This window comes from Tupaia chinensis, unplaced genomic scaffold, assembly GCF_000334495.1.
Source record: "Tupaia chinensis unplaced genomic scaffold, TupChi_1.0 Scaffold000226_1, whole genome shotgun sequence".
Classification (NCBI taxonomy): Eukaryota; Metazoa; Chordata; class Mammalia; order Scandentia; family Tupaiidae; genus Tupaia; species Tupaia belangeri.
Window position 1 is genome coordinate 293,480 of NW_006159701.1, and position 26,233 is coordinate 319,712.

The following is a 26,233-nucleotide window of genomic DNA, read 5'->3' on the forward strand; positions in this document are numbered from 1 at the left end:
TTCCCCCTTTTGTGGTGTGGCCATGCCCCCTGGGGTTGCTGAGTTCAGTCATTTCATTTGGAGAGATGGACTAAAATCTTGGACATTGACAGTACTGTCTGCAACATAATGGATTTACTGGTCGCAGTATGGAATTCACAAATAAGGACATAATACTTCTTTTGTCTTGGGGTCAGCAGGTGGTGTGGCGGCTGGGGGCACTGAATTCTCACATGGCTGACTGCAGTTCAAGTCCTGGACCTAGCAACTTGCTTCCTCACTCACCCTCCCACCCCACCCCACCCCCCGTCCCTCTGGTCAGATTAAAATAAATAAATAAATAAAGTTAAATAAAATAATTCTTTAAAAAAATGAATGATAATTCTTTTGTCTTTTTGAAAACTTTTGTTAGTGGGCATATGCAATTGTTAGAGAAAGAGAAAGCAAGAAAGCACCCCCCCCCCATGGGGAATGGTCGTGCCGCAGTCCCTTCTCCTCCATCGCTCTTCCTTCCAGGGTTTTGGACGCACACATGCGTATCTGGCATGTTTCTCAAGCTGCCGTGTTCGAGATTCAAACCTCGTAGTTGGGCATGTGCCACCACTTAGGAGGCTGGAAGTCCTGGAGGTTAAGGTGCTGACCTCCTACATGGTCAAATGTGCAGTTCAAATACCAGGCCCGGCAGCTTGAAAATCACGCTGGGTATGTGGGCGTGTATACGTGTCCAAAATCCTGAGAGGAAAATGGAAGAGAAGGGATTGTGGCAAGGCCATTTCCCTTGGGGGCTGGTTTCTCTCTGTTTCTCTCTGACGAGTACATGCATCCTACGGCAAAAACCAGAAACCAAAACCAAAAAAATAGAGCTAGTTTTTGTTTCGTTTTGTTTAGTTTTTGCCATGGCGGTGTGTGCTTGCCAGACAGAGACAGGGAGAAGAAAAGTGAGAAATCAGCCCCCACGGGGATGGCCACACTGTAATCCTTCTCATCCAGTCTCCTCGCAGGATTTGGGACATGCACACACACAAGCCTGGTGTGAATTTCAAGCTGCCGGGTTCAGAACTCCAATAACAGTCAGCCACATGAGAGGCCAGTGCCTTAACCACCATGCCATCTGCTGGCCCCGGAAACTGGCTCTTATTTCCTCATCCGGGGACCAGCAGATGGCATAATGGCTATGTCACTGGACTCCCATGTAGCTGATCGCAGTTCGAGTCCTGGACCCAGTGGCTTAAACTCACACTGGGTGCGTGTGCGTGCATGCCCAAGATCCCAAGAGGAGAATGGAAAAGGGATTGCGGCATAATCATCCCCCCTGGGGGGTGATTTCTCGCTTTCTGTCTCTGTCTCTGTCTTTCTGGTAAGTGCACACGTCCTATAGCAAAAACCTCGCAAAAAAAAATTCCTCATCCATTTGCCTCAAGTTGGCAATTCTCATGCCTTCCTCAACATGCATTCTAAAAGGCACACACTCTCAAATAGTACAATAAGCTTGTGTGCTTTCTTTTTTAAGAATTATTTTATTTCACTTTATTTATGTATTTATTTTAATTTGACAAGAGAGGGACAGAGTGAGAAAGAGAGAGAGGGAAAGTGCGAAGGCAAGCCACCGGGTCTGGGACTTGAACTGTGGCTGGCCACGTGGGAGTCTAGTGCCCTTAATCACTATGCCACTTGCTGGTCACAATAAGCCTGTTTTAATATTTGCTGATTGAAGGAAATTGGACTATATTCACAAACTTACAAAGGTTTTTTTGTTTGTTTGTTTGTTTTTAAAGGTTTTTACCATAGGGCACATGTGTTCGCTGGAGAGACAGAGGGAAGCAGTGAGAGGGGAAGTGAGAAATCATCTCACTGAGGGGATGGCTGCAATCCCTTCTCCTCCTGGGATTTTGGACATGCATGCACATGCACTAGGCATGATTTCCAAGTCACCAGGTCCAGGACTCAAATCGCAGTGGGCCAGGCAGGAGCCCAGCACTGTAAGTCACTATGCCACCCGCTAGCCCCCAAAGTTTTAAAGTTTTGACAAAAAAAGTGACTGATTTTTTTTTTTTTTTTTGGAGAGGTTTTTGCTATAGGGCACGTGAGCTTGCCAGAAAGATAGACAGAGAGACAGAGAGACAGAAAGCAAGAAATCACCCCCAAGGGGGGATGGCCATGCCGCAATCCCTTCTCCTCCATTCTCCTCTCGGGATCTTGGGCACACACACACATGTGCCTGGCGTGAGTTTAAGCCACTGGGTCCAGGACTTGAACTGCGGTCGACTACATGGGAGTCCAGCGACATAGCCATTTGGGGCCAGTCAACTGCTGGCCTCAAAAGTAACTGATTTTATATCTTAATATTTCAGTGATTCCATGTTCAGATTGCTAACGACGTTTTCAGATTGGAAGGAAACTGCTCTACTTACATACGTGCTGTTTTCACATCGATGTGCATGGGAATTGTGATCTTCTGTAGGTTTTTCATGAAGTCACTGGCTAGTCTGTGATCTCCAGGGGGATAGAGTAATAGCCAACGATCTAGTGACTTTGGTCTAGCTAGCTTATTCTTTAATAATCCATTTGTCCATAGTAGTTTGGGTGGATCAACATAATTCTGCGAAACAATTACAAGATACCACATAAAATTTTATTGTTTGAAGATCAACATTATCCATGGCCCTTTCCATTGTCAATCTATGCTACTTCCTATTGAAATATTACAGTCACACACTTAGTTAATGACTGAATTCATTTTTTGCTTAAGATGAGTAAAAATGGAATTCTTTTTTTTAAATTTTTTCCCCACAGGGCGCTTGTGCTTTTTGGAGAGAGAGAAACAAAGAGAGAGGGAAAGTGGGAAATCACCCTTTGGGGGGATGGCCATGCCACGATCCCTTCTCCTCCAATCTCCTGTTAGCATTCTGGGCGTACACACATACATACACCCAGCGTGATTTTTAAGTACTCAAACTACGATCGGCCATGTGGAAGTCCAGCACCCAAACCACTGTACCTCCTGCTGGCCCCTAAAAGTGGAATTGTATCGTAGATGTTAAGAGATTTTAATTAAGGGACAGCGGACGGTATAGAGGTTGGGACAGCTGGATCCCACATGACTGGCTGAGTAGTTCAAGTCCTGGACCTGGAGGGTTGAAGGGCACGCAGGGTGTGTGTGTGTGTGCGTGTGTGCGTGCATGCCCCGAATCCTAGCAGGGGAGAATGGGATGTGGCTAACCCCCTGGGGGGGTAATTTCTCACTTTCCTTCTGTCCCTGGTGAGCACACAGGCCCTAGAGCAAACATCTACAACAAAAGTACAGACGTTACTATATGTCAAGCCCTTTACATGCATTCTTACTGTCTGCTTACTCTCTCACCCAGAAAACAAAAACAAAAACAAAAAACAGAGCCTGGAAAGAGAGCGGCGGTCATAGTTCCTAGGATGACCGAGTTTTTTTTTTTTTTTGAGAATTTTTTTTTGCTATAGGGCACATGCGCTTGCCAGACAGACAGAGACAGACAGAAAGCAAGAAATCACCCCCCAGGGGGGATGGCCACGCCGCAATCCCTTCTCCATTCTCCTCTTGGGATCTTGGGCACGCACGCACGCACGCACGCATATGTGCCCAGCATGAGTTTTAAGCCACCAGGTCCGGGATGCGAACCGCAATCGACTACACGGGAGTCCAGCGACATAGCCATTACGCTAACTGCTGGTCCCTGAGTTAGTTATTTTTGTGTTACTCTTTATTTGATCCAACTATGACATGGCGATATTGCACCTCTTACCAAATTTGTGTTTTGGCTGTCTCTTTTATCACGGTAAACCCTTCCTGAGATGTACATGCAGTTGCTGTCGAATTTCAGATCCCAGAACTGAAGCTCCTTCTGCACGGCTTCATTTCTGAAATAAGAAAATGTTTCCAACACAGTCAAACCAACCAAAATAAGCAGCAGCAATGAGCCACTTTCAAGATGTACAGCCATTTTCCTCCAACCCGAGGTTCGTTACTAACTACTCTCAGCACCGAGATGCTCCAGGTACACTCCTTGGCATTGTTCTCACATTTGTGTGGGCGCTTAGAACTTTCTACTTAACCTCTCCCCCTTTATCAGAGAGAGATTCTGCCTATAGGGACCGTGCACTTGCTGGAGAGAGAGAGAGAGAGAGAGAGAGAAGAAGTAAGAGATCACCTGGACGGCCATGATGAAATACCTTCTGCAACATCCTCTGGGTTTTAAGCACACACGCACATGTGCTCGGCATGATTTTGAATCCACTGGGTCCAGGAGTTGAACCATGGTCGGCCATGTGGAAGTCCAGCACCTTAACCACTATGCTACCTCCTGACCCCTCATCTTTCTCCTTTTGGTCTCTAAAGGTTTTTGCCACATGGCATGTAAGCTCAACAGAGAGAGGAAAAGTGAGAAATCACCTCCTTGGGGGTGTGTGTGTGTGGAGGGAATGGTCAAACTGCAGTCCCTTCTCTTCCTTTCTCCTTTTGGGATTTTGGGCATGCATACACATGCATTGATGTGATTTTAAAGCCACTGGGTCCAAGACTCAAACTGTGGTCGGTCACACAGGAATCTAGCACTTTAACCACCCTCTTCCTGGTCTCTTAGGAGTTTAATGACAGGGGGCCGGCAGGCAGCATGGTGGTTCAGGGCGCTGGACTCCCACAGGGCCGACAGCAGTTCGAATCCTGGACCTGGAGGATTGTTTTCTCACTGTCTCTCTCCCCCTCCCCTGCTATTCTGGTCAAATTAAAACAAATAAATAAATAAAGTTAAATAAAATAATTATTTTTTAAAAAAAGTTTAACAAAACAAAAAACAAAAAAACTAGTGACAGAAAAACTAGTGCCACTCCCCCAAATGTCATTTTCTTCCCAATCGTCATTTTCTAGTAGAAAAATCTGAACAATAAGGGATCTCTGCAGGTCCTGCTTCAGCGTCACACTATACACACGTACACACAAACGCACCCAGAGAGGAGCACTTACTTTTGCATGGAATCGACGAACTTTGCTAGTTCATACTGCCTTCTTTTTGGATCCAACCTCATATGAGCAGCCAAGTCTCTCATCACCCAGTATTTTGTACTTATTTCACTGCTTAGACCTTTAAAAAAAAAAACCCCAAGAAGTACAGCTGGGCAAACAAGAATATATCTACTCCAGAGAAGACTTAATCGGGACTAGCTAGTGGCATGGTGGGTAAGGGACCTGGGTCCCATATGATGACTGGGGCTTCAAGTTTTGAATTGCGTGGCTTGAAAAACACACTGGGCGTGTATGCATGTGTGCCCCAAATCCCAAAACGAAGAAAAAAATGGAAGAGAAGGGATTGTGGTATGACCATTCTCCATGAGAGGTGCTTTCTCACTTTCTTTCCCCCACCCCTGAGAGTACATACATCCATTGGCAAATTAAAAAAAAATAATAAAAAAAGACGAAGAAAAGACAGAGACTTCACTGTGGTATCTAGAAGAACCAATCTAAGAGGATACAACCCTGGGTCACGTGGAGTTCTGTGAAAAAGCTGCACTTCAAAAAAAAACACATATACATATAGGGACCAGCAGTTAGTGTAATGGCTATGTCGCTGGACTCCCATGTAGTCGACCACAATTCGAGTCCCGGACCCGGTGGCTTAAACTCACACCAGGCACGTGTGTGTGTGTGCCCAAGATCCCAAGAGAAGAAAGGAGAAGGGATTGCAGTGTGGCCATCCCCCCCAGGGGGGTGATTTCTTGCTTTCTGTCTCTCTGTCTCTCTCTTTCTGGCGAGCGCACGTGCCCTACAGAAAAAACTTCTCAAAAAAAACAAACAAACAAAATATATATATATACATATATATGTGTGTGTATGTGTGTGTATGTATGTATGTATATAGGGGCTAGCAGGTGGCATGGTGGTTAAGGCGCTGGATACTCCTACATGGCTGACCATGGTTCAAGTCTCAGACCTGGTGACTTGCTTTCTCACGTTCCCTCCCTCTCTCTCTCTCTGGTCAAATTAAAATAAATGAATGAATAAATAAAATGAAATAAAATAATTTAAAAAAATATAAATTTTATTTATTATTATTTTAAATCCTGCTATGGGTTCTCATCAAAGAGAGAGGGAAAGTGAAAAAGCAAGCCACCAGGTCTAGGATTCCAACTGTGGTTAGCCATGTGGGAATCTAGTACCCCAATCACCACGCCACCTGTTGGCTCCAAAAATCACTCCTTTTAAAATTTAATTTAATTTACTTATTCTCTTTCTTTTTTTGAGAGGTTTTCTTGCTATGGGGCGCATGCACTTGCTAGAAAGACAGAAAGAGACAAAGACAGAAAGTGAGAAATCAGCCCCCCGGGGGGATGGCTACGCCACAATCCCTTCTCCTCCATTCTCCTCTTGGGATCTTGGGCACACACGCACACATGCCCGGTGTGAGTTTAAGCCACCGGGTCCAGGACTTGAACCACAGTCTGCTACATGGGAGTTCAGTGACATAGCCATTACGCCAACTGCTGGTCCCCATTAATTTCTTTTAATTTAACCAGAGAGAGGGAGGCAGAGAGAGAGAGAGAGAAACCAAGCCACCGTGTCCAGGACTTGAACTATGGTTGGCTATGTGGGAGTGTCCAGCACCTTAACCACCACGCCACCTGCGGGTCCCTCATAAAGCACTTTTAAGCATAATGACAGCTGTAACTTTAAGGAGGAGTTTTCTGCTATAGCGCCTACACAAACACACAGTACCTGTCAGGTAGCACAGCTCAGGAATCAGCAGTATGGGCTCACGGTCCGTGTCCTTTTGACCCATTTTCCATTTGCCCTGGCTGATCAGAAGTGGCTGATCTAAGTCGGTGATCACTTCTTTATAGTGCTGCTCAACAGAAGCAAGAAAGACTGACGTGACTGTGAGCAAAACCTTAGTAACAGCGCATAAATAGGCACAAAAGTGCATGTTTTAGAATCTCGAATGAAGACCCAAAGGCGTGATCATGGTATTGTTTCCCCCAAGTTTGAGAATGCATGGAGGGGCCAGTAGGTGGCGTGGTAGTTGAGGCTCTGAACTTTATGCGGCCAAACACGGTTTGAGTCTCAGACCTAGTGGCTTATAAATCATACCGACTGGGTACAGGTGAGCCCAAATACCGAAGAGGAGAACGGAGGAGAAGGGAACGTGGCGTGGCCATTCCCTCTGAGGGATGAGTTCTTAACGTCCCTCCATCTCTCTCTGGCAAGTGTGTGTACCCTATGGTAAAAAAAAAAAAAAAAAAAAAAAAGGAATACATTGAAAATACTCTTAAAATTCTCTTAATCTCGGTGTCTTGTGGGTTACACCATCTTTTTTAAAAAAATAATTATTTATTTTATTTTATTTACTTTTAATTGGACCAGAAATAGTATGAGAGAATGAGAGGCAGAATGAGAGGACCATGAAAAAGCAAACCTCCAGGTCGGGGATTCAAACTGCAGTCAGCCACATGGGAGTACAAAGCCTTAACTATTATGCCACCTGCCGGCCCTGTTATAGCATCTTTTATCTATCTTACAAGCACATGTGGCTGAAGAGAGTAGGATCTCACTAAACATTACTCCGGAATCATTTATAATTTTCTTTTTTTTGAGAGGTTTTTGCTATAGGGCGCGTGCGCTCACCAGAGAGACAGAGAGAGACAGAGAGACAGAAAGCAGGAAACAAATAACACTAAGGGGGCCGTTAGGTGGCATGGTGGTTAAGGGTGTTGGACTCCCACATGGCCAATGAGTACCGGACCTAATGGCTTGCTTTCTCACTTTCTCGCTCTCTCTCACTCTGCCCCTCTCCAGTCAAATTAAAATAAAGTTAAAATTTAAAAAATCTTAAAAAAAAAAAAAAGAACATGGGCTGGCAGGGCGCGTGGGGGTTAGGGGGGCTGGACTCCCACATGGCCAACTGTGGTTCAAGTCCTGGACAGCTCATCTTCTCACTTTCTCTCTCTTTCTCTCTTATTCTGTCCCTCTTTGGTCAAATTAAAATAAATAAATAAATAAATAAATAAAGTAATTATTTGAAAAAAGAAAAAGGCTAGGGTCAGCAGGTGGCATGATGGTTAAAGTGCAATTATTTTTGAAAATTACTATGGCCACTTTAAAGACTGACAAGACAGGCTATATTGGAGCCCTTTGAAGTAAATGACATTATTCTATATATAGAGGCAGCTGAATACATGGATAATAGATATAAGCCAAGCTATAATCTCCCAAAGATAGAACAAACATACATATTATATATATATATATATATTTATGTAGCATAAGTATATTCAAGTGTCTAAGTAAGATGAGAGAAGTATATGTAACTAGATCACATAAGAAAATTATTTTACAATTTAAGTATTTTTAAAGAAACAAAATTTTATACCTGCTTATAATATTCTACAAAGGTGATTTCGGTGCCATCTGATTTTTCAAATATATCACTGGGACGCCGCTTCCAGTCAATAGCATCCACTTTGTAGGTTTTGTTGTTGTATCTGTGGAATAATTGCAATATATGATATTATTCCTAATGTGTGCATTGCATGAAATCACATCGGAAATAAGGATTTTGTTTTTGGTTTTAAATAAAGTGTTTTAAATCCTACAAGTCACTGCAGGATAGATCACCTTTGTTAAGGTGTAACGCACATACTGAACAATTCACCCATTTAAGTGCCTAAGCCAACGTTTTTAAGTTGAACAACTTTGTGGATATACAATCGATATTGTATACATCAATACAATTTAAAAACATTTTCATCCAGGAAGAAACACCATAACCACGAGCAATCACTCCTCATTTCTCCCCAAATCTCCCATCTCTTAGGCAACCACTAGCCTATTTTTTGTTTTTAGATATTTACCTCTTTGTACATTTCATAGAAATTGCATACTATGTGTGATCTTTCCTGACCCACTCCACCCCCACAGCTGATTTCTTTTCATTAGCATGATGGTTTCAAGGCTCATTCACTCTTTTTATTTCCAAATAATATTCCATTGTATAAACATATCAATATTTAGTTTATCAATTCACCAGCTGAGGGACATAAGGGTTACTACAATTTTGGTTATTATGAATAATGTTATAGACATTCATGTACCAGTTTTAGTGGAATATATGCTTTCATTTCTTTCGGTTCTGTTACTAAAAGAAATAGTTATATAATAATTTCTGGGTCATGGGATAATGTTACGTGCAGCATTTTGGATAAATTCCAGGCTGTGATCTAAAGAAGCCGCACCATTTAATATTCCCAGCAGCAGTAAAAGGGTTGGTTCTGACTTTTCCATACCCTCGTCAATACCTGTTACTGTCTTTTCTTTTAACCATCCTACGGATATGAACGGTATCTCATTATGGTTTTCATTTGTGTTTGCCTGATGGCTAATGATGGCATTTTTTTTTTAACATACTCATTGGTCAATCATGTATTTTCTTTGGAGAAAGATCTCTGGAGAAATGTCTATTCAGATCTCTTGCCCTTTCTTTAAAATCAAGTTGTCTTTTAATTATTGAATTGTATGTGTTCTTCATAAATTATAGACACACATTGCTAGTAAGATAGGTGATTTGCAAATATTTTCTCCTATTCTGTCAGTTGCCTTTTCACTTTTTTTGACAGTGTACTTTGAAGACCAATTTTAAATTCATTAAAGCCCAATTATATTTTTCTTTTATCATCGCCTATGCTTTTTGTATCCTACTAAGAAGGTTTTGCCTAACCCCAAACCAAATATTTTAGTCCTACAGTTTCTTTTAAGAATTTTGTGTTTTTAGCTTGTATGTTTATGTCCCTTTTTAATTTAAGTTTTAGTTAAATTTGAGTTAATTATGAATATCATGTGAGAAAGGGACAAGTGGAGATATAGTTGTTTCAGCAGCATTATTACAAGACTAGTCTTTCTCCCATTGAATTGTCTTGACACTCTGGTCAAATATCAGCCAACTAGGGCTTGCCCTGTAGCCTACTAGTTAAGGGAGCTGGATCTCACATAGACAACCATGGTTTGAGTCCTAACCCTGGAAGCTTGAAAAACGTTCTAGGCATATGTGCGTGTGTACCCCAAATCTGTCAGAATGGGAGACAGCAGGTGGTGTGGTAGTTAAAAAGCTGGACTCCCACATTGCTGACTGTGGTTCGAGTCCTGGATTTGGAGGTTTGAGTGTCACACTGGGTTCACATGTGGGCGTGTCCAAAATCCCAGGAGGAGAAGGGATTGTGGCATGGCCATGCCCACTGGGAAATGATTTCTGATTTTCTCTTTCACTGTCTCTGTCACTTACCAGTGAGTCCAAGCACCCTATGGCAAAAAACAAAAACAAAAATCTTGACAGGATGAAGAAACGGAGGAGAAGGGGTTGTGGTGTAACCATACTTCATTGGAAGGATCCTTTCCACTTCTCCTTCTCTGTCTCTCTTGCAAGTGCATATGACATCTGGCGATTTTTTTAAAAAATTGAACTTACTGTAAGTATGAGGGTTAACTTCTGGAATCTCAATTCTACTCTACCAGTTTATAAGTCTATCTTCATGTTGGTATTACACTGTTTTTTTCTTTTCTTTTTTTGGGAGAGGTTTTTGCTATAGGGCAGGTGCACTCACCAGAAAGACAGAGAGACAGAAAGCGAGAAATTACCCCCCAAGGGGGATGGTCATTCCGAAATTCCTTCTCCTTCATTCTCCTCTCCGGATCTTGGGCACGCAAGCACACACACCTGGCATGAGTTTAAGCCACCAGGTCTGGGACTCAAACTGTGGTCAACTACATGGGAGCCCAGCAACATAGTCATTATGTCAACTGCTGGTCCCCATATTACACTGTTTTAATTACTGAAGTTTTAAAGCAAATTTGGAAAGTGTGAGTCCTCCATCTTGTCCTTTCCAAGTTCTTGTGGTTAAGTAACTAGTTGCTTAATCTATCTTCTGATCGGTTTAAGATTTATGGTAAGAAGGGAGATTAAAAATAAAAACTTTCAGGGACCAACAGGTGGTATGGTGGTCAAGGCAATGGACTCCCACATAACTAACCATGGTTCAAGTCCCAGACCTGTCTTAAATTCACACACATGTATGTGTGTGCATGCCTAAAATCGGAAGAAGCTGGAGAAGACAGGATTGTAGCATGGCCATTCCCTTTGGGAGGTGATTTCTCACTTTCTCTATCTCTGGTTCTTTCTGGTGAGTGTACATGCCCTATGACAAAAACAAAACAAAACAGACATTAAAATTTTAAAAATTCTTATGAACAGAAAGATGCTGATGGATTACAATTAAGTATTTATTTTTTTTTTAGAGGTTTTCGCTATAGGGCGCGTGCGCTCGCCAGACAGAGAGAGAGAGACATAGAGACAGAAAGCGAGAAATCACCCCCCAGAGGGGATGGTCACGCCGCAATCCCTTCTCCTCCATTCTCCTCTCGGGATCTTGGGCACGCATGCACACGCGCCCGGCGTGAGTTTTAAGCCACCGGGTCCGGGACACGAACCACGGTCGACTATGTGGGAGTCCAGCGACATAGCCATTACGCTAACTGCTGGTTCCCTTGATTTTTAAAATAACTTGACACCTGCAACAAAGAGAAGGAAAGGAAAGAAGAAATTATAAAAGGAACTTACTCTATTCTGTGCAAGCAACAGAAAAGAGCAGATGAATTCTGCAAGGATAGCCAAGCCTATAGCTGACACATACCCCTCTCCCAAGTCATATTCTCAGATAAGAAGAGCATTGAATGATTCTTCCCATTGTTACAACATTCTACTCCTAACCTTTTGGATTTAATAGAAAACTATGGTCATACCTCTTGTGGAAGAGAAAAAAAAAAGTTATCAAAATCATCTGAGAGGTTGTTTTTTAGGATTATTTACTTTTATTTAGTATTAACATTGTGTAAAATTTACTATAGGGCACATGTGCTCACCAGAGAGACACAGAGAGCGAGAGAGAGAGAGAAACCAGAGATGCACACATAGACATAGACACACACACACACACACACACACAGAGTGAGAAAATGAGAAAGCAAGCTGCCAGGTCTGAGGCCCAAACCATGGTTGGCCAGGTAGGAGTCCAGTGCTTCAACCACTATGCCACCTGCTGATCCCTGATCTGATAGGTTTTTAAAAAGCAGACTTACCGGGACCAGAAATGGCGTAATGTCTATGTTGTTGGACTCCCATGTAGTCGACCACTGTTCGAGTCCCGGATCTGGTGGCTTAAACTTATGCCAGGAGTGTGTGCCCAAGATCCCGAAAGGAGAGTGAAAGAGAAGGGATTGAGGCATGGCCATCCCCCCTGGAGGGTGATTTCTCACTTTCTATCTCTCTTTCTCTCTCTGTCATTCTGGCGAGCGCATGCACCCTATAGCAAAAACCTCTCAAAAACAAACAAACAAACAAACAAACAAAAACCAGACTCACCTTGTAAGAACAATTAGTCCAACTAATTTCTCAGTTATTAGCTCTATAGCTCTGAATGACCCTGTTAGGCTCTTTATCAAATCATATGCAGTTTCCTTTCGGAGAAGTTTATGGCTCACGTCGGCACAGAGGGTAATGCTGTTTTCATACTGAAGAATAGAAGTGATGTAACCAGGCCAGATTTCCAAACTGCAGAGAGAGTAAGTTACATGAAGTTGTTCGGTTCAAGGTCTCAACACAGAGCCAAAAGTCTCAGAGCCTGAGCTCTCAGTTTAAAGCTGACACTTAGAAGTCAATCAATTTTTGTTTGTTTGTTTATTTTTTAGTTTGCTGTTGGGAATGTGCGCTTGCAGGGGGGTGGGGGAGTAAGAAATCACTCCCCAGGGGGCATGGCCATATCACAATCTCTTCTTTATCTTCCTCTCAGGATTCTAGGCAGGTGTCCAGCATGTTCTTTAAGCCACTGGGTCTGAGACTTGAACTGCAAAGTTGTCCATGTAAGAGCCAGACACCTTAACTTCTATGCCACCTGCTGCCAGAGTCAATCCATTTTAACTCCTTTTTAGTGATAACTGATCTTTTGAAGGAACTTCAACTAAAGATATACCAAATGTGTACTCATAAGCATCATCTTATCACCTTTGCTAAACCATTTTATATCATCTGAGGCTTAAAATCTCCTGTTTTTCTATGTATTGTAGATATAACTAAACGTTACTTATATTATAGATCTATAAGTAATGTGTATACTTCTAAGTAATGTATGTACACACTGAAATTGAGTGTGTACATACATTACCCTGGTATGGTAAAAATCTCTTTAGAAAGAAATTTTTTTTTTCTTTTTTTGGAGAGGTTTTTGCTATAGGGCGTGTGCGCTCGCCAAACAGACAAAGAGAGACAGAGAGATAGAAAGCGAGAAATCACCCCCCAGGGGGGATGGCCACGCCACAATCCCTTCCCCTCCATTCTCCTCTCGGGATCTTGGGCACGCACACACACGCGCCCGGAGTGAATTTAAGCCACCGGGTCCGGGCCTGGGCCTCCAGCAACATAGCCATTATGTTAACTGCTGGTCCCCAGAAAGAAATTTATTATCCAAGTTTCAGAGGGTTATTTAGGTCTCTTAAGAGGTTTATGAAGCAATTGAATATTTTAAGGTTTATGCTTATTATGCTAAGGTTTGTTTTGTTTGCTATAGGGTGTGTGTGCTGCCAGAGGAACAGAAAGTGAGAAATCACCTCTTGGGGAGGTGGCAGGCTGCAATCCCTTTTTAATTCTCCTCTCAAGATTTTGGGCATGCACACACATGCGCTCAGGGTGAGTTTCAAGTTGCTCGGTTGAGGACTCAAAATACGGTTCACCACGTGGGAGTCCAGCTCCTTAGCCACTACGCCACCTGCTGGCTTCTATACTAAGATTTTTTAAAGGTGGATGGGACCAGTAGGCGGCGTAATGGTCATGTCACTGGACTCCCACATGGCTGACTGAGGTTCGAGTCCCGGACCCGGCGGCTTGAAATTCATGCTAGGCACGTGTGTGTGTGTGTATGCCCAAAATCCTGAGAGGAGGATGGAGGAGAAGGGTTTGTGGTATGTTCCCCCACACACCCCCCAGGGAGGTGATTTCTCGCTTTGTCTGTTTCTCTCTCTCTCTCCAGGGAGTTCACGTGCCTTATAGCAAAAATTTCTCTTAAAAAATATAAAGATTTTTGGGGCCAGCAGGTGGCATGGTGGTTAAGGGTGCTGGACTCTCCCACATGGTCCACCTTGGTTCAAGTCCTGGATCCTGCAGCTTGCTTTCTCACTTTCCCTTTCTCTCTCACTCTATCCCTCTCTGGTCAAATTAAAATAAGCAAAAAAAAATAAAGTGAAATAAAATAATTCTTAAAAAAAAGATTTTTAAGGTGGGTCTTTTTACCTAATTTAAAATTTACATTAAATCAAAAATCTTAATTGCTTGTGGTCAGTGGGTATCATTTAAAGGGCCATGATGTTTAAATCATAAAATTTCAAATGATTATAACTTTCTCAGAAATTCTGTGATTAAGTCTGCAAGAACGTGAAATTTTTCACTTGATACAAACTTATGTTTGTGGAACTCAATCGCCTCCTTGTTGTTGTAATAGTTGCGACCAACTTGCTTCAGATCCATCAACCTCAAAACTCTAGGAATCAGAAGAAAAGGTTTTGTTGAGAGCACATACATATTACTAAGCATTTGGAAACACACATAAAGATGTAGTAGGACAATGATGTCAACGACTTTGCTTATACTATCAATTAGCACACACAGTGCCTGATAGGTAAATCGACGTTATTAGATGAATACTCATTTTCATTTAACTTCAATTTCTCTTTTTCTCATCATGTCAAATAAAATGTTGGGGAATGGCTATCAGAATGCCCTTCATTCCCAGAACTAAACTTTTATAAACTACGCATCCCCCATTTTTTTTTTCTTATTCTTTCTTTTCTTTTTAAGGTTTTTTTTTTTGTCATCGGCCATGTGTGCTGACCAGACAGAGAGAGGGACAGAGACAGTGAAAGGGAAAGTGAGAAATCACACCCCAAGGTATGGCCATGCCACATTCCCTTCTCCATTCTCCTCTTGGGATCTTGGGCACGCACACACATATGCCCAGTGTGTTTCAAGCCACTGGGTCCTGGACTCGAACTGTGGCCAGCCATGTGGGAGTCTAGCGACATAACCACTACACCGTCTGCTGGCTCCTACACTGGAAAACAGGTGTCATTGTTCCACAGCGGAACATGCATGTGTACACACAGCTGATGTCTATTCCCCCTGTGGGATAGACGCCAGACGTGAAAAGTAGGGGTGAACAGGGAGAGCAGTGCTGGGAATGACACTGAACTTGCACGTTCTAGTGAGGCTCCGGTACCACGTCATTTCGAAGGCCTGTGACTCTCCATACATAGGGACCATAAGGACCACTAAACGCCAGAAGCAAAAGGCTATGTTCCACATCTCTGACACACAGTGAAACACAACTGGATGCTGAAACTGAGTCTCAGGTACCTTCTGAACAGGATGTTGTAATAGCGAAGGCATTCTGGCGAGGCGGGCGTGAGTTCTTTGGAAAGCTCCAGTGTAATCTTCACAGACGTCTTGTCACTGGTCTGACTGACCACTTCCATTTTCTGAGATAAAGAAAACCAAAAAAAAACCCCAGGTGTCCTTCTAAGAAAACTAAGCTCCCTAGTGACACATCAACCTGTCACTTGGTTCTCCAACATACCCCCAATGGCAGACCAGCCTTTCTCTCAAAGGTATGTGCATGTCAACCACATGATTTATAGGCCCAGCAGGTTGTATGGTGCCTATGGTGATGGACCCCCACATGGCCAACTGCAGTTCGAGTCCCGGACATGGCGGCTTGAAAATCACACCAGGTACGTGTGCGTGAGTGCCCCAAATCCCAGGAGGATATTGGAGAAGGGATTGCAGTGTGACCATCCCCCCTGAGCAGTGATTTCTCACTTTCCCTTTCACTGTTTCTAGCTCTCTCTCTGGCGAGCCCATGTACCCTCTGGCAAAAACCTTTAAAAATATATATGATTCATAAGATAGAAATGAAGAGTCAGAATTAAATATGTGTAGTGAAATAATTTTGTACTTTAATTCTCATACAGTATATCTTTGGTTAATAATGTTGAAATTTATAGATAATAAGGCCTTTTTTTTGCAAAGTTTTAGAGAAAATAGGAAGAAATAAATTATTTGAAATTTTGTTATGAGTCTTTTTGAGTCATATTCTGCTATAAAATTCCATTTAAGCACTATAAACAAAAGATTATCAAATATCAATAATAATCAAAAGCAACTTTTTTTTCTTTTTTCTTTTTTTTTAGTTTTTACTATAGAGTGCATATGCTCATCAGAGATATAGAAAGAGGGGGATAGGACAGGCAGGTGGCATGGCAGTTAGAGGCACTGGACTCCCACATGGCCAACCACGGTTCGAGTCCTGGACCTGGTGGCTTGCTTTCTCACTTTCCCTCTCTCTCTCTTTCTCTCTCATCAAGTTCAAAAATAATGATAAAGTTAAGTAAAATAATTCTTTAAAAAAAAAATAGAAAGAGGGGAAAGTGAGAAAGCATCCCCATGGGGGATAGCCGTAGTGCAATCCCTTTTCCAGTCTCCTCGTGGGATTTTGGGCACACACACACAGGGGCCTGGTGTGATTTTCTAGCCACCGGATCTGGGACTCAAGCCACGGAGTCGGGCCATGTCAGATTCAGCACCTTAACCTCCATTCCATCTGCTGGCCTAGGCACATAAGTTTTGTTACAAGTTCCATGGGTAAGAGAGCCTCAGGATGTCTCTACAAACTGTTGCACAGACACAGTGGAAGTCTTGTGACAAATAATAAAGTGAAAATACGAGAGAAAGAGAACAAAGAAAAACAAATATCAACATTACTTACTGACTTTGATAGTCTTTGAGGTAATAATAAAGAGTTCCCATCGAATATGTGGCACTTCCCTAATTCTGATTCATGCTGGAAAAGCAGACTTGCTCGCAGATTTCCATCTTCCACGTCTGGTTTATAGTCAACGTTGTACTTATATGCGACCCACTGGGGACAAGATGTCAGTCGGAAATGGTTGGTGAATATATTTACTGTGTCACCTGCTTTTCCTGAAAGAAGAAGCCACTTGTCAATGATAAAACCAAGTGGGAACCAGCAGTTAGCATAATGGCTATGTCGCTGGACTCCCACGTAGTTGACCATGGTTCGCGTCCCGGACCCGGTGGCTTATAATTCACGCCAGGAGCGTGTGCGTGCGTGCCCAAGATCCCGAGAGGAGAATGGAGGAGAAGGGATTGCGGCGTGACCATCCCCCCTGGGGGATGATTTCTCGCTTTCTGTCTCTCTGTCTCTGTCTTTCTGGTGAGTGCACACGTCCTATAGCAAAAACCTCTTCAAAAAAATAAATAAATAAAATAAAAAATAATAAAACTAAGTGACACAGGGCCGGTAGGTGGCATGGTGGTTAAGGGTGCTGGACTCCCACATGGTCGACTGTGATTCGAGTCCTGGACCTGGCAGCTTACTTTCTCACTTTCTCTCTCACTCTGTCCCTCTCTGGCCAAATATAAAAAATAAAGTCAAATAAAATAATTCTTTTAAAAAAATACTATTTAACAAAAAAAAAAAAACAAAAAAAACTAAGTGACTGACTGGACCCCAAAGTCTGGACACCACAACAAGTGTCGGAGTTAGGGCAAGAAAAAGAGCCAAGCAATAAATAACAAACCTTTGCAAATGCCCGACATCCAGAATGGCTAATTATTGATTTAAACAAACTCTTATGCAAGCATGAAGTTAGAAACTTGAAATACAGTAAGACTGGGCCATTCTATGGCTTGGCAGTTAAGGGAACTGGATTCCATAAGGCTGACCGGGCACTTTGAGTCCCAGACTTACGACTTGAGAAATATAAAAGGTATATATTGGGGCCAGCAGAGGGCGTAATGGTTACATCACTAGCCTCCCACATGACCGACCACAGTTCAAGGCCTGGACCTGGTGGCTTCAAACTCACTCTGGGTACGTGTGTGTGTTTGTGTGTGTGTGTGTGCCCAAGATCCACGACAAGAGAATGGAGGAGAAGGGACATCCCCCCTGAGGGATGATTTCTTGCTTTCTGTCTCTCTTTGTATTCAAAATCCCCAAAGAAAAGAGAGACGGAGAAGTGACCTCGTCCCACTGGGGGCTACTTTCTCTCTCTCCTTGTCTGTTTCTCCCTGGCACCCACACACACCCTCTGGCAAACTTAAAAGAAAAAGAAAAGGAAAAAGAAAAAAAAAAAAGATTAAACTATTTAACAGTGAGGGCTGTCAGGTGATGTGGTATTTGGGGCACTGGACTCCCACATGGCTTACCGTGGTTCGAGTCCCAGACCTGGCAACTTGCTTTCTCACTCTTCCTCTCTTTCTCTCTGTCTTTCTCTGATCAAACTGAATGATAATAATAATAAATAATATCAAAAAAAGAATCCTATAAGAAGTATTTACAGTGAAAGTAGATTAAAAAAATTTTAAAAACGTTTGTAGCTTCCAAAAGGGGCAAAAGCATGGTATATTAGAAAATTAAATTACAACAAAGTCTCAGGGCAACCAAAGAACTGAAGCATTCTATTTTCCTTCTTTTTGTTTTTGCCATAGGGTGTGTATGCTTGCCAGAGAGAGACAGAGAGGGAAAAATGAGAAATCACCCTCAAGAGGGGTGGCCACACCATAGTCCCATTTCTTCCACTTTCCTGTCAGGATTTTCAGTATGCATGCACACGTGCTTGGTGTGATTTTCAAAGTGCCAAGACTGGGACCTGAACTGTGGTGGGCCATGTGGGAATCCAGCACCTTAAACACCATGCTACTGCTGGTCTTAAACTATTTTCTTTCCTTTTCTTTTTAAGGATTTTGTCATAGGATGCGTGAGCTCGCCAGAGAGAGGGGGATAGAGGAAGAGTGAGAAATCACCCCCTGGGGGGATGGCCACTCCACAATCCCTTCCCTTCCATTCTCCTCCTAGGATTTTGGGCACACGTGCCTGTCCTGAGTTGCAAACTGCTGGGTTCGGGACTCGAACTGCGGTCAGGCATGTGGGACTCCAGCACCCTTAACCAGCACGCCACCTGCTGGTCTAGTAACCATTGTCTTTTCAAAGCTATAAAAGGAAAAGACAGGGGACCAGTGGGTGGCATGGTGGCTGAAGTGCTGGACTCCCACATGGCGAAGTTGAAGTCCCGGACCTGGTGGCTTTCTTTCTCCCTTTCTCTCTCTCTTATTGCTCTGTCTCTGGTGAGTGCATATGCTCTATAGCAAATTTAAAAATAGTAATAATAACATTTAAGTAAGTAAAAAATTTTAAAAAGGAAAAGACAGACTTGAGAGTCTGTCCAAGATTCTACCACAAATTGGCATTTCTGCAAAATAAAGAATTATTCATTGGGAACCAGCAGTTAGCGTAATGGCTATGTCGCTGGACTCCCACGTAGTCGACCACAGTTCGCGTCCCGAACCCGGTGGCTTAAAACTCACGCTGGACGCATGTGCGTGCGTGCCCAAGATCCCGAGAGGAGAACAGAGGAGAAGGGATTGCGGCGTGACCATCCCCCCTGGGGGGTGATTTCTCGCTTTCTGTCTCTATGTCTCTCTCTGTCTGTCTGGTGAGCGCACGTGCCCTATAGCGAAAACCTCTCAAAAAAAAAAAAAAGAATTATTCATTTACATTTATTTGTTATTATTATAATTATTATTATTATGTTTATTTTATTTGACTAGACAGAGAGAAAGGGAAAGTGAGAAAGGAAGCTGCCAGGTCTGGGACTTGAACTGCATTTGGCCACGTGGCACCTTAACCACCAAGGCCCCTGCCATCCCCAAGATCTTATCAAATTTAAAATGAACTCCATAAAAATCAAACTCTTAGAGGCCAGTGTACCTGTTTTTGTCTCTTGGACATGAGTCATTTTCTGCCTTGTGTTCACCACGAGGTCTTGAAAAACTCCACTCTCTCTCGCCTTCAGCGATACTGCCCGCAATCCAGCAGAGAGCTGAAGTTCTGTGTATGAAGAGTGTAAAGCCATGAATGGATACAGTAACACGGGAAACAGAATTAGAACGGGCAGCATTAACGCCCAACTCTCTTCAGTAAGACATTCGAAGTTGTTTGAAGTAACCAAGATGACATCAAAAGATCCAAGTATTATTTCCGGGCTGAGTTGCCAGAACAGAGAAATGTTACTCAGGAGCCTTTTCCAACCAGTCCCCTGTCCACATCAGGGGATACCTTGGCTTTTTGTATAAGCTATCTGTCCCGTTTTGTCAGGGAGCTGTCACAGTTTAAGATTCTCCATCTTTGTTTAATTCAGTGCCTGGCACCACACTGCCCCCTAGTGGGTGTCAGAAAATGCCAGCGCAATGACAGATCTGTAAATATCCGTGATTTGGGGGCTGGTAAGTGGTGCGGTGGTTAAGGTGCTTGGACGCCCACATGGTCAACCATGGTTTAGAGGCCCAGACCTGGCAGCTTGCTTTCTCACTTTCCCTTTCTTTTCCCCCTGTCTGGTCAAATTAATAACATAAATGATTCTTTAAAAAAAAATCCACGATTTTGATACAGAACTAGTCTTTCTACTATGAAAGGGTCGCGGGGCCAGCAGGTGGTATTTTGGTTAAGGCACTGGACTCCCACTTGGCTGACCATGGTTGGGGCCCCAGACCTGGTAGATTGAGACTCATGCCAGGCACGTGTGTATGTGTCCCCCAAATCCCAAGAAAAGAATGAAGGAGAAGGGATTGTGGTGTGGCCATCACCCCCAGGGGGCAGGTGGGAAGGGTGATCTCTCCCTTTCTGTCTCTCTGGCAAGTGCACACACCCTAAAACAAAAATCTCTTAATCAAGAAAAAGGATCGTGCCATTTGTACTGCATTCCCAGATCCGAATAGACTTAAGCATTTATTCCACAGCCAGTATTTGAGGGACAGCGCAAAGCAGTCTGTCAGGGAGAAGTACACTGTGAAATAAAGAAGACGTGCTCACATGTGTCAACTCCGTATCTCCGAATGACTGGGGCAGTTCCCGCCTTGGGTTACAAAAATGGTTTGTCTCAAAGTATTACGTCTGGAAGCTCTCATTCCTAGTTCATGATGACCTTACAAAGTCTGGCGTTCTATAACAAAAAAAAACTATTTAATTTTTTTAGGTTTTTCCCATAGGGTGCATACACTCACTGGAGAGAGACAGAGAAACAGAGAAGAGAAGGAGAAATCATCCCTCCACACACAGTGGGGGGGGGGCTTGAAAGTTATGCCGGGTGCATATGTGCATGCCCAAAAACCCCAAGAGGAGACTGGAGAAGGGATTGTGGCCTGGAAGTCTCCTGAGGCGATTTTTCACTTTCCCTCTCTCTCTCCATTTCTCTAGCAAGGTACATACATCCTATAGCAAAACTTAAAAAAAAAAAAATTGCCTACATTTGTATTAAAGAATGATTTAATTTTATTTCTATTATGTTTAAATGTGTTGCCGGGCACAGGCACATACCAGAGAAAGAGATGGGGTTGGGGGGTGAAGTGAGAAAGCAAGCCACCAGGTCCAGGACTTGAACCACGGTCAGTCATGTGGAAGTCCAGCACCTTAACCACCATGCCACCTGTTGGCTCCCTTATTATTATGATTCTTATTATGTTTAAAGCTTTGACCCATCACAAGCTACTTTGCTATAAGAAGCAAAGTGGGGAGTGAGGTCTGAAGTTTCACAGAAGTTTAATGTGCTGCTTTTCACTGAGAGACGGCCCTGTCATACAAACGATGACTACAAATCAATGTGAAATCCTGGGGCCGGCAGGTGGCATGGTGGTTAAAAGATGCTGGACTCCCACATGGCCGACCACGGTTCAAGTCCTGGACCTGGTGACTTGCTTTCTCCCTCTCTCTCTATCCTTCTCTGGTCAAATGAAAATAAAGTTAAATAAAATAATTCTTTAAAAAAATGTTAAATAAAATAATTCTATTAAAAAAAAGGAATCAATGTGAAATCCAGTTGAATCTTAGAATGTAGTAATCATGGAGTACAATCCTTTCCTACTTGGACTTAATAGAAATTAAACTTGGGAACTGCCATCATTGGAGTCCACGTGCCTGTCTGCGTGACAAAGTTAACCTGATACTGCGAGGAGGATGCAATGGAGGTAAATGCTGACGCGGTCGGGAGACTAAGGAGCCAAGAAAACAGATCCCTAGGATTCCGGGTTAACCGAGATCTATCTTATACAAACATACTATCTAAACTTGAACAGTAATTATGTTGCATTGGCCAATGAACTGCATCTCCATTTCTTTTCCATAAGCTTCGGACAACAAAGCAGGTAAGACACTGCCAGCTAGATAATCCACCGCAGGAAGTGGGGTAGTTGCAAGCTGCATGTGCTTCCCATCCCGCCTGACGTCATGGGGATACAGAGATGCTCTCTGTCTAGAACTTTCTATGGCCGTCATGGACCTTCACACATTACACATCACGTGCCCCTCCTTTCACCTTGAGGCTGAGCGGGTCCTTCTGCTCCTTGAGGTTGCCCAGGTTGCAGAGGCTGAGGTCCAGGCTGGATCTGAGGAGGCTGTGGGGTCTGGATGTTTTCAGAAACAGAAACCATGAGTAGCATTCTCTCTGTGTTCATTTTTCATCTACATGAAGCTATCAGGGCATAAAGAAGGGGACCTTCTAGGGTCAGCACGTAGTATGGTGAACTCCCGTGTGGCTGAGTATGGTTCAAGTCCCAAACCTGGAGGCTTGCTTTCTCACTTCTTCTCTTTCTCTGTCTCTCTCTGGTAGGCACACATGCCCTATATCAAATTAATAATGAAGGAAGTTTAAAAAAAATTCTAAAAAGAAAAGGACCTTCCATTGAAAAATTCACATTCCAGGGACAAAAATAAAGTTGAGAAATAGTTTATAGGTCCAGCAGGTGGTGTGGAGGTTAAAGTGGCTGGATTCCACATGGCTCACTGCGCGGTTTGTGTCCTGGACCCAGCAGCTTGAAAATCATGCCAGTTGTGTATGTATATGTGTATATATGTGTATATATGTGTGTGTGTGTGTGTGTGTGTGTGTCCAAAATCTCAAAAGGAGAAGGGATTGCAATGTGGCCATCCCCTTAGGGGATGCTTTCTCATCCCCACTCTCTGTCTCTGTTTTCAGGGAGCACACATGCCCTAGACTAACAATAATAATTTATACAATGCTTTGTGTGGACATTAGTAGGAGGATGAAGGAAAAACTTGAACACATCAGGAAGAGGAACAGGAGCTACTGGAAAGGGAGCATGTGAAGAGGGCAGGTTGCACTAACTCATGAGACCAAGGGCCTCAAGCCTTCGACGTGCAATCACAGACTTGAAGGAAGTGAGCAAGTTAAAGCTACACTAGCCAAAGGCAGAGGGCAAAGACAGAACATGCAGTGCCCAGGCAGGAATGTTCAAGGAAGAATGAGGAGGGCAGCGTGGAGGAGGAAGACGAGCAGGGGGAGAGGAGCAAGGGCCAGCAAGGGCCCGGGAGGGGCCATTGCAAGGTGCGTGCCTGATTCTTCCAGGGTGTGAGGTGGAGGAGCCCCATGAGCTGATCTGTCTGGTCTCTGCCGGGAACGGGCTGAGCGGGAAAGCAGGGCAGAGCAAAGGGACCAGCTAGGAGGCCATTGCAGTGTCCGATGAGGGCGGTAGGTGGTAGAGACAGAGGCACTGAGAGGTTGTCAGATACCAGGTAACTTGAGGTGGGGGGGCGGAGTCAGAGACAACAGTATTTCTGGGTTGTTTATGCAAAGGGTTTGAGGTCAAGAAAGGTCTCAGATGAGTTTGCAAAGACTTTAGCCTGAGCAAGTGAAAGAACGGAGCTTTACCACACGAGGGGGATCCAGAGATAGGGAATGCGAGGGGCCCGTGGACACCCATGGGGGTTCTGTGCAATGCAGGAGGGAGGCTGGCTGGAGCCATAACTATGGGGACCTGTCCACATGCCATGTATCATTGAGAGCCGTGACACTGGATAACAGCCAAGGGAGCGAGTGCATATGGGGGCGGGGGTCTCCAAAACGTTCACAGGACACGCGTATTATATAAAACTGTGTGGATGTTACTGTTTCACCAAAATAAATGCATACTTTAATTTCATTCTCCATGAACTTTTTGAAGTCCCCGCATATACAGGAAGGAAAAAGACAAAAGGTCCAGGGGCCAGCCACTGGGTCTATGAAGAGGGCAGGGCACCAGTCATCCCACCTACTCAGAAAACTTAGCCAGGAAGATTGTGAATTCTAAGCCTGCCTGGCCACCTAGCCAGACCTGACAGAAAGGGAAGGAGAGGACTAAGGAGGAGAAGGAGGAAGACCCAGCAAAAGGGGACAGATGGGAATGATTTTTTAAAAAGCAAAAGTATGCGGAGTTGGAGGATAGAGGGGGAGATACTCTGGGGCAAGAATCCATGAAGGGGCGCTGGGGGTGAGAGGAGAAACTTGGCATTAGGTGGGAGCAGACCAAGTACGCTGGGGTCTCAGGCGAGAACAGGGGTTTAGACACTGTAGGTGAGTAGACAGGGGGCGCTGCTGAGCTCTGGTCAGATGCCTTATCCGTCTCAGGGACAGTAGGCATGGATGAAGTCAAAGGCTGAGAGTAAGACTGCTGAGGCAGAGTTGAGGTGTGAGGCCAGAAGAGGACAGAGGAGCAAACACCGAGCAGAGAGGCCCCGGGTGGTGGTGTGCCATCAGGCAGTATGCACACAGAGGGTCATGCGACGAGACCTCTCATTGGCAGCGAGTTCTGCGGGGTGAGCGCAGAGTGGAGAGGCCACAAGAGAAGACCGCGTGTATCCGCGTAACAGGAATAGCAAGTTAGCAAGATGGGAAATTCTCTAGCTCAGGCTGTGCAAATCCTCTGACGAAGCTCCTTATTCCTAAATCACTCCCCAAAAGGAGTCATTGACTGAAGTGCTCAAGTTCAAAAAAACATTGGTTTGCAGGGCCAGCAAGGTGGTGTGGTGGTGAAAGTGCTGGACTCCCAATTGGTTGACCGCAGTTCAAATCCTGGAACTGGGAGCTTAAAAAAAAAAAAAAAAAATCATGCCTGGCGTGATCCCAAAAATGCAGAAGGGACTGTAATGTCAGGCCACCTCCCCTGGGAGGAGGGGAGAGGAGAAATGGTGATTTCTCACTTTCTCTTTCTCCAGTGAGCACAGACAACCTATGGCCAAAATCCTAAAATAAATAAATAAATTAATAATAATAATAAACTTTGGCATCCACTCTGAGCTGAAAAACCAGTGTTTGCATATAGAAAAAAACCGTGTAATGAAGTGATGAAGAGCATATCCGGGAACTAGAGCCTCTGGTCCCCTTGTCCATAAAATCCACCTTTGATTTATCGGCACTTGGCGGGAGAGAACTCCGTCCTGACCTAGAAGTGCCACAACCAGTTCCACTTTACGGGGCTTTTGCACAAAGGAAACAAAGAACATTACAGGGCTCCTGGCGGTCGCTCCTGGGGCTGCTGTGGCGTGCTGGTAGATCACCCCTCTCTGCGCTCTGCCTCGGGCTCGAGTCCTGGCCCTGCCCGGCGTGGCCCTGCCTGGCATCGTGGTACTCAAGGCGATGATTCTAAAACACAGAGGCCCTTCAGGAACACAGTTAAATCAGACATTTCTGAAGTTGCCTGGGCCCTCCTCTCCTCTCCCGTACCCCCTTACTTCAAATAGCAGGGGCCTTCAAAAAGTGTGTGAAAAGTGGAATTCAAGTACCAGTCTATTTTGGTGCAAATATGTTTGAAATCCAGACGTAGTTTTGTAACAGCCATGTCTGATGACATTTTTGAAGGTCCCTTGTGACGCGTTCGGTCACTAATAAGTCGCAATCGCACCAATAAATTGAGGGATTGCCTTTGTAATAGAGACGTACCTTGTTGTAAAGGACAGAGGACTGGTCAACCTTCCCAGAGATTTAAGGACGCTGTTGACTACGAGTCCCTTCCCCATACAGACTCGCAGGACGCAGTTACCACTTACTGCTTATGGGTTCCGATGTGTCAGGTGACGGCTGGATATTAACCTACCAGGTCTCCACGTGGCATGCCCGGGAGTCCCCTGAGCCTCCCACCCCCTTCCCACACATACTCCGGGGCCTCTGCACCCTCTTCTCCTCCCTTGATTCTGCCTTCCTCCCCAGGAATCAGGCTGCTTTGCGCCCTCGGGTCCCTAGCCCAGCCCCGCACCGACTGAGCATGGATCTCTGCGAAGTCAGACGCTCAAAAATCAGTCC

General features: G+C 44.1%; 1 protein-coding gene across 1 annotated transcript in view; it reads right to left on the reverse strand.

The window, feature by feature from the left end:
• PIWIL3 (piwi like RNA-mediated gene silencing 3) overlaps window positions 1–20,020 on the reverse strand; it is a 34,653-nt gene extending 14,633 nt beyond the window's left edge. The window contains exons 1-10 of the mRNA XM_027771574.1: window positions 19,876–20,020; window positions 16,852–17,066; window positions 15,444–15,565; window positions 14,491–14,571; window positions 12,405–12,593; window positions 8,367–8,478; window positions 6,716–6,842; window positions 4,970–5,087; window positions 3,753–3,867; window positions 2,391–2,578 (exon numbers count right to left, since the gene is read on the reverse strand). Coding sequence (XP_027627375.1) covers window positions 2,391–2,578; window positions 3,753–3,867; window positions 4,970–5,087; window positions 6,716–6,842; window positions 8,367–8,478; window positions 12,405–12,593; window positions 14,491–14,571; window positions 15,444–15,565; window positions 16,852–17,066; window positions 19,876–20,020 — 1,412 coding nt within the window. The remainder of the gene's footprint in view (window positions 1–2,390; window positions 2,579–3,752; window positions 3,868–4,969; window positions 5,088–6,715; window positions 6,843–8,366; window positions 8,479–12,404; window positions 12,594–14,490; window positions 14,572–15,443; window positions 15,566–16,851; window positions 17,067–19,875) is intronic.
• Window positions 20,021–26,233: the final 6,213 nt, after the last annotated feature.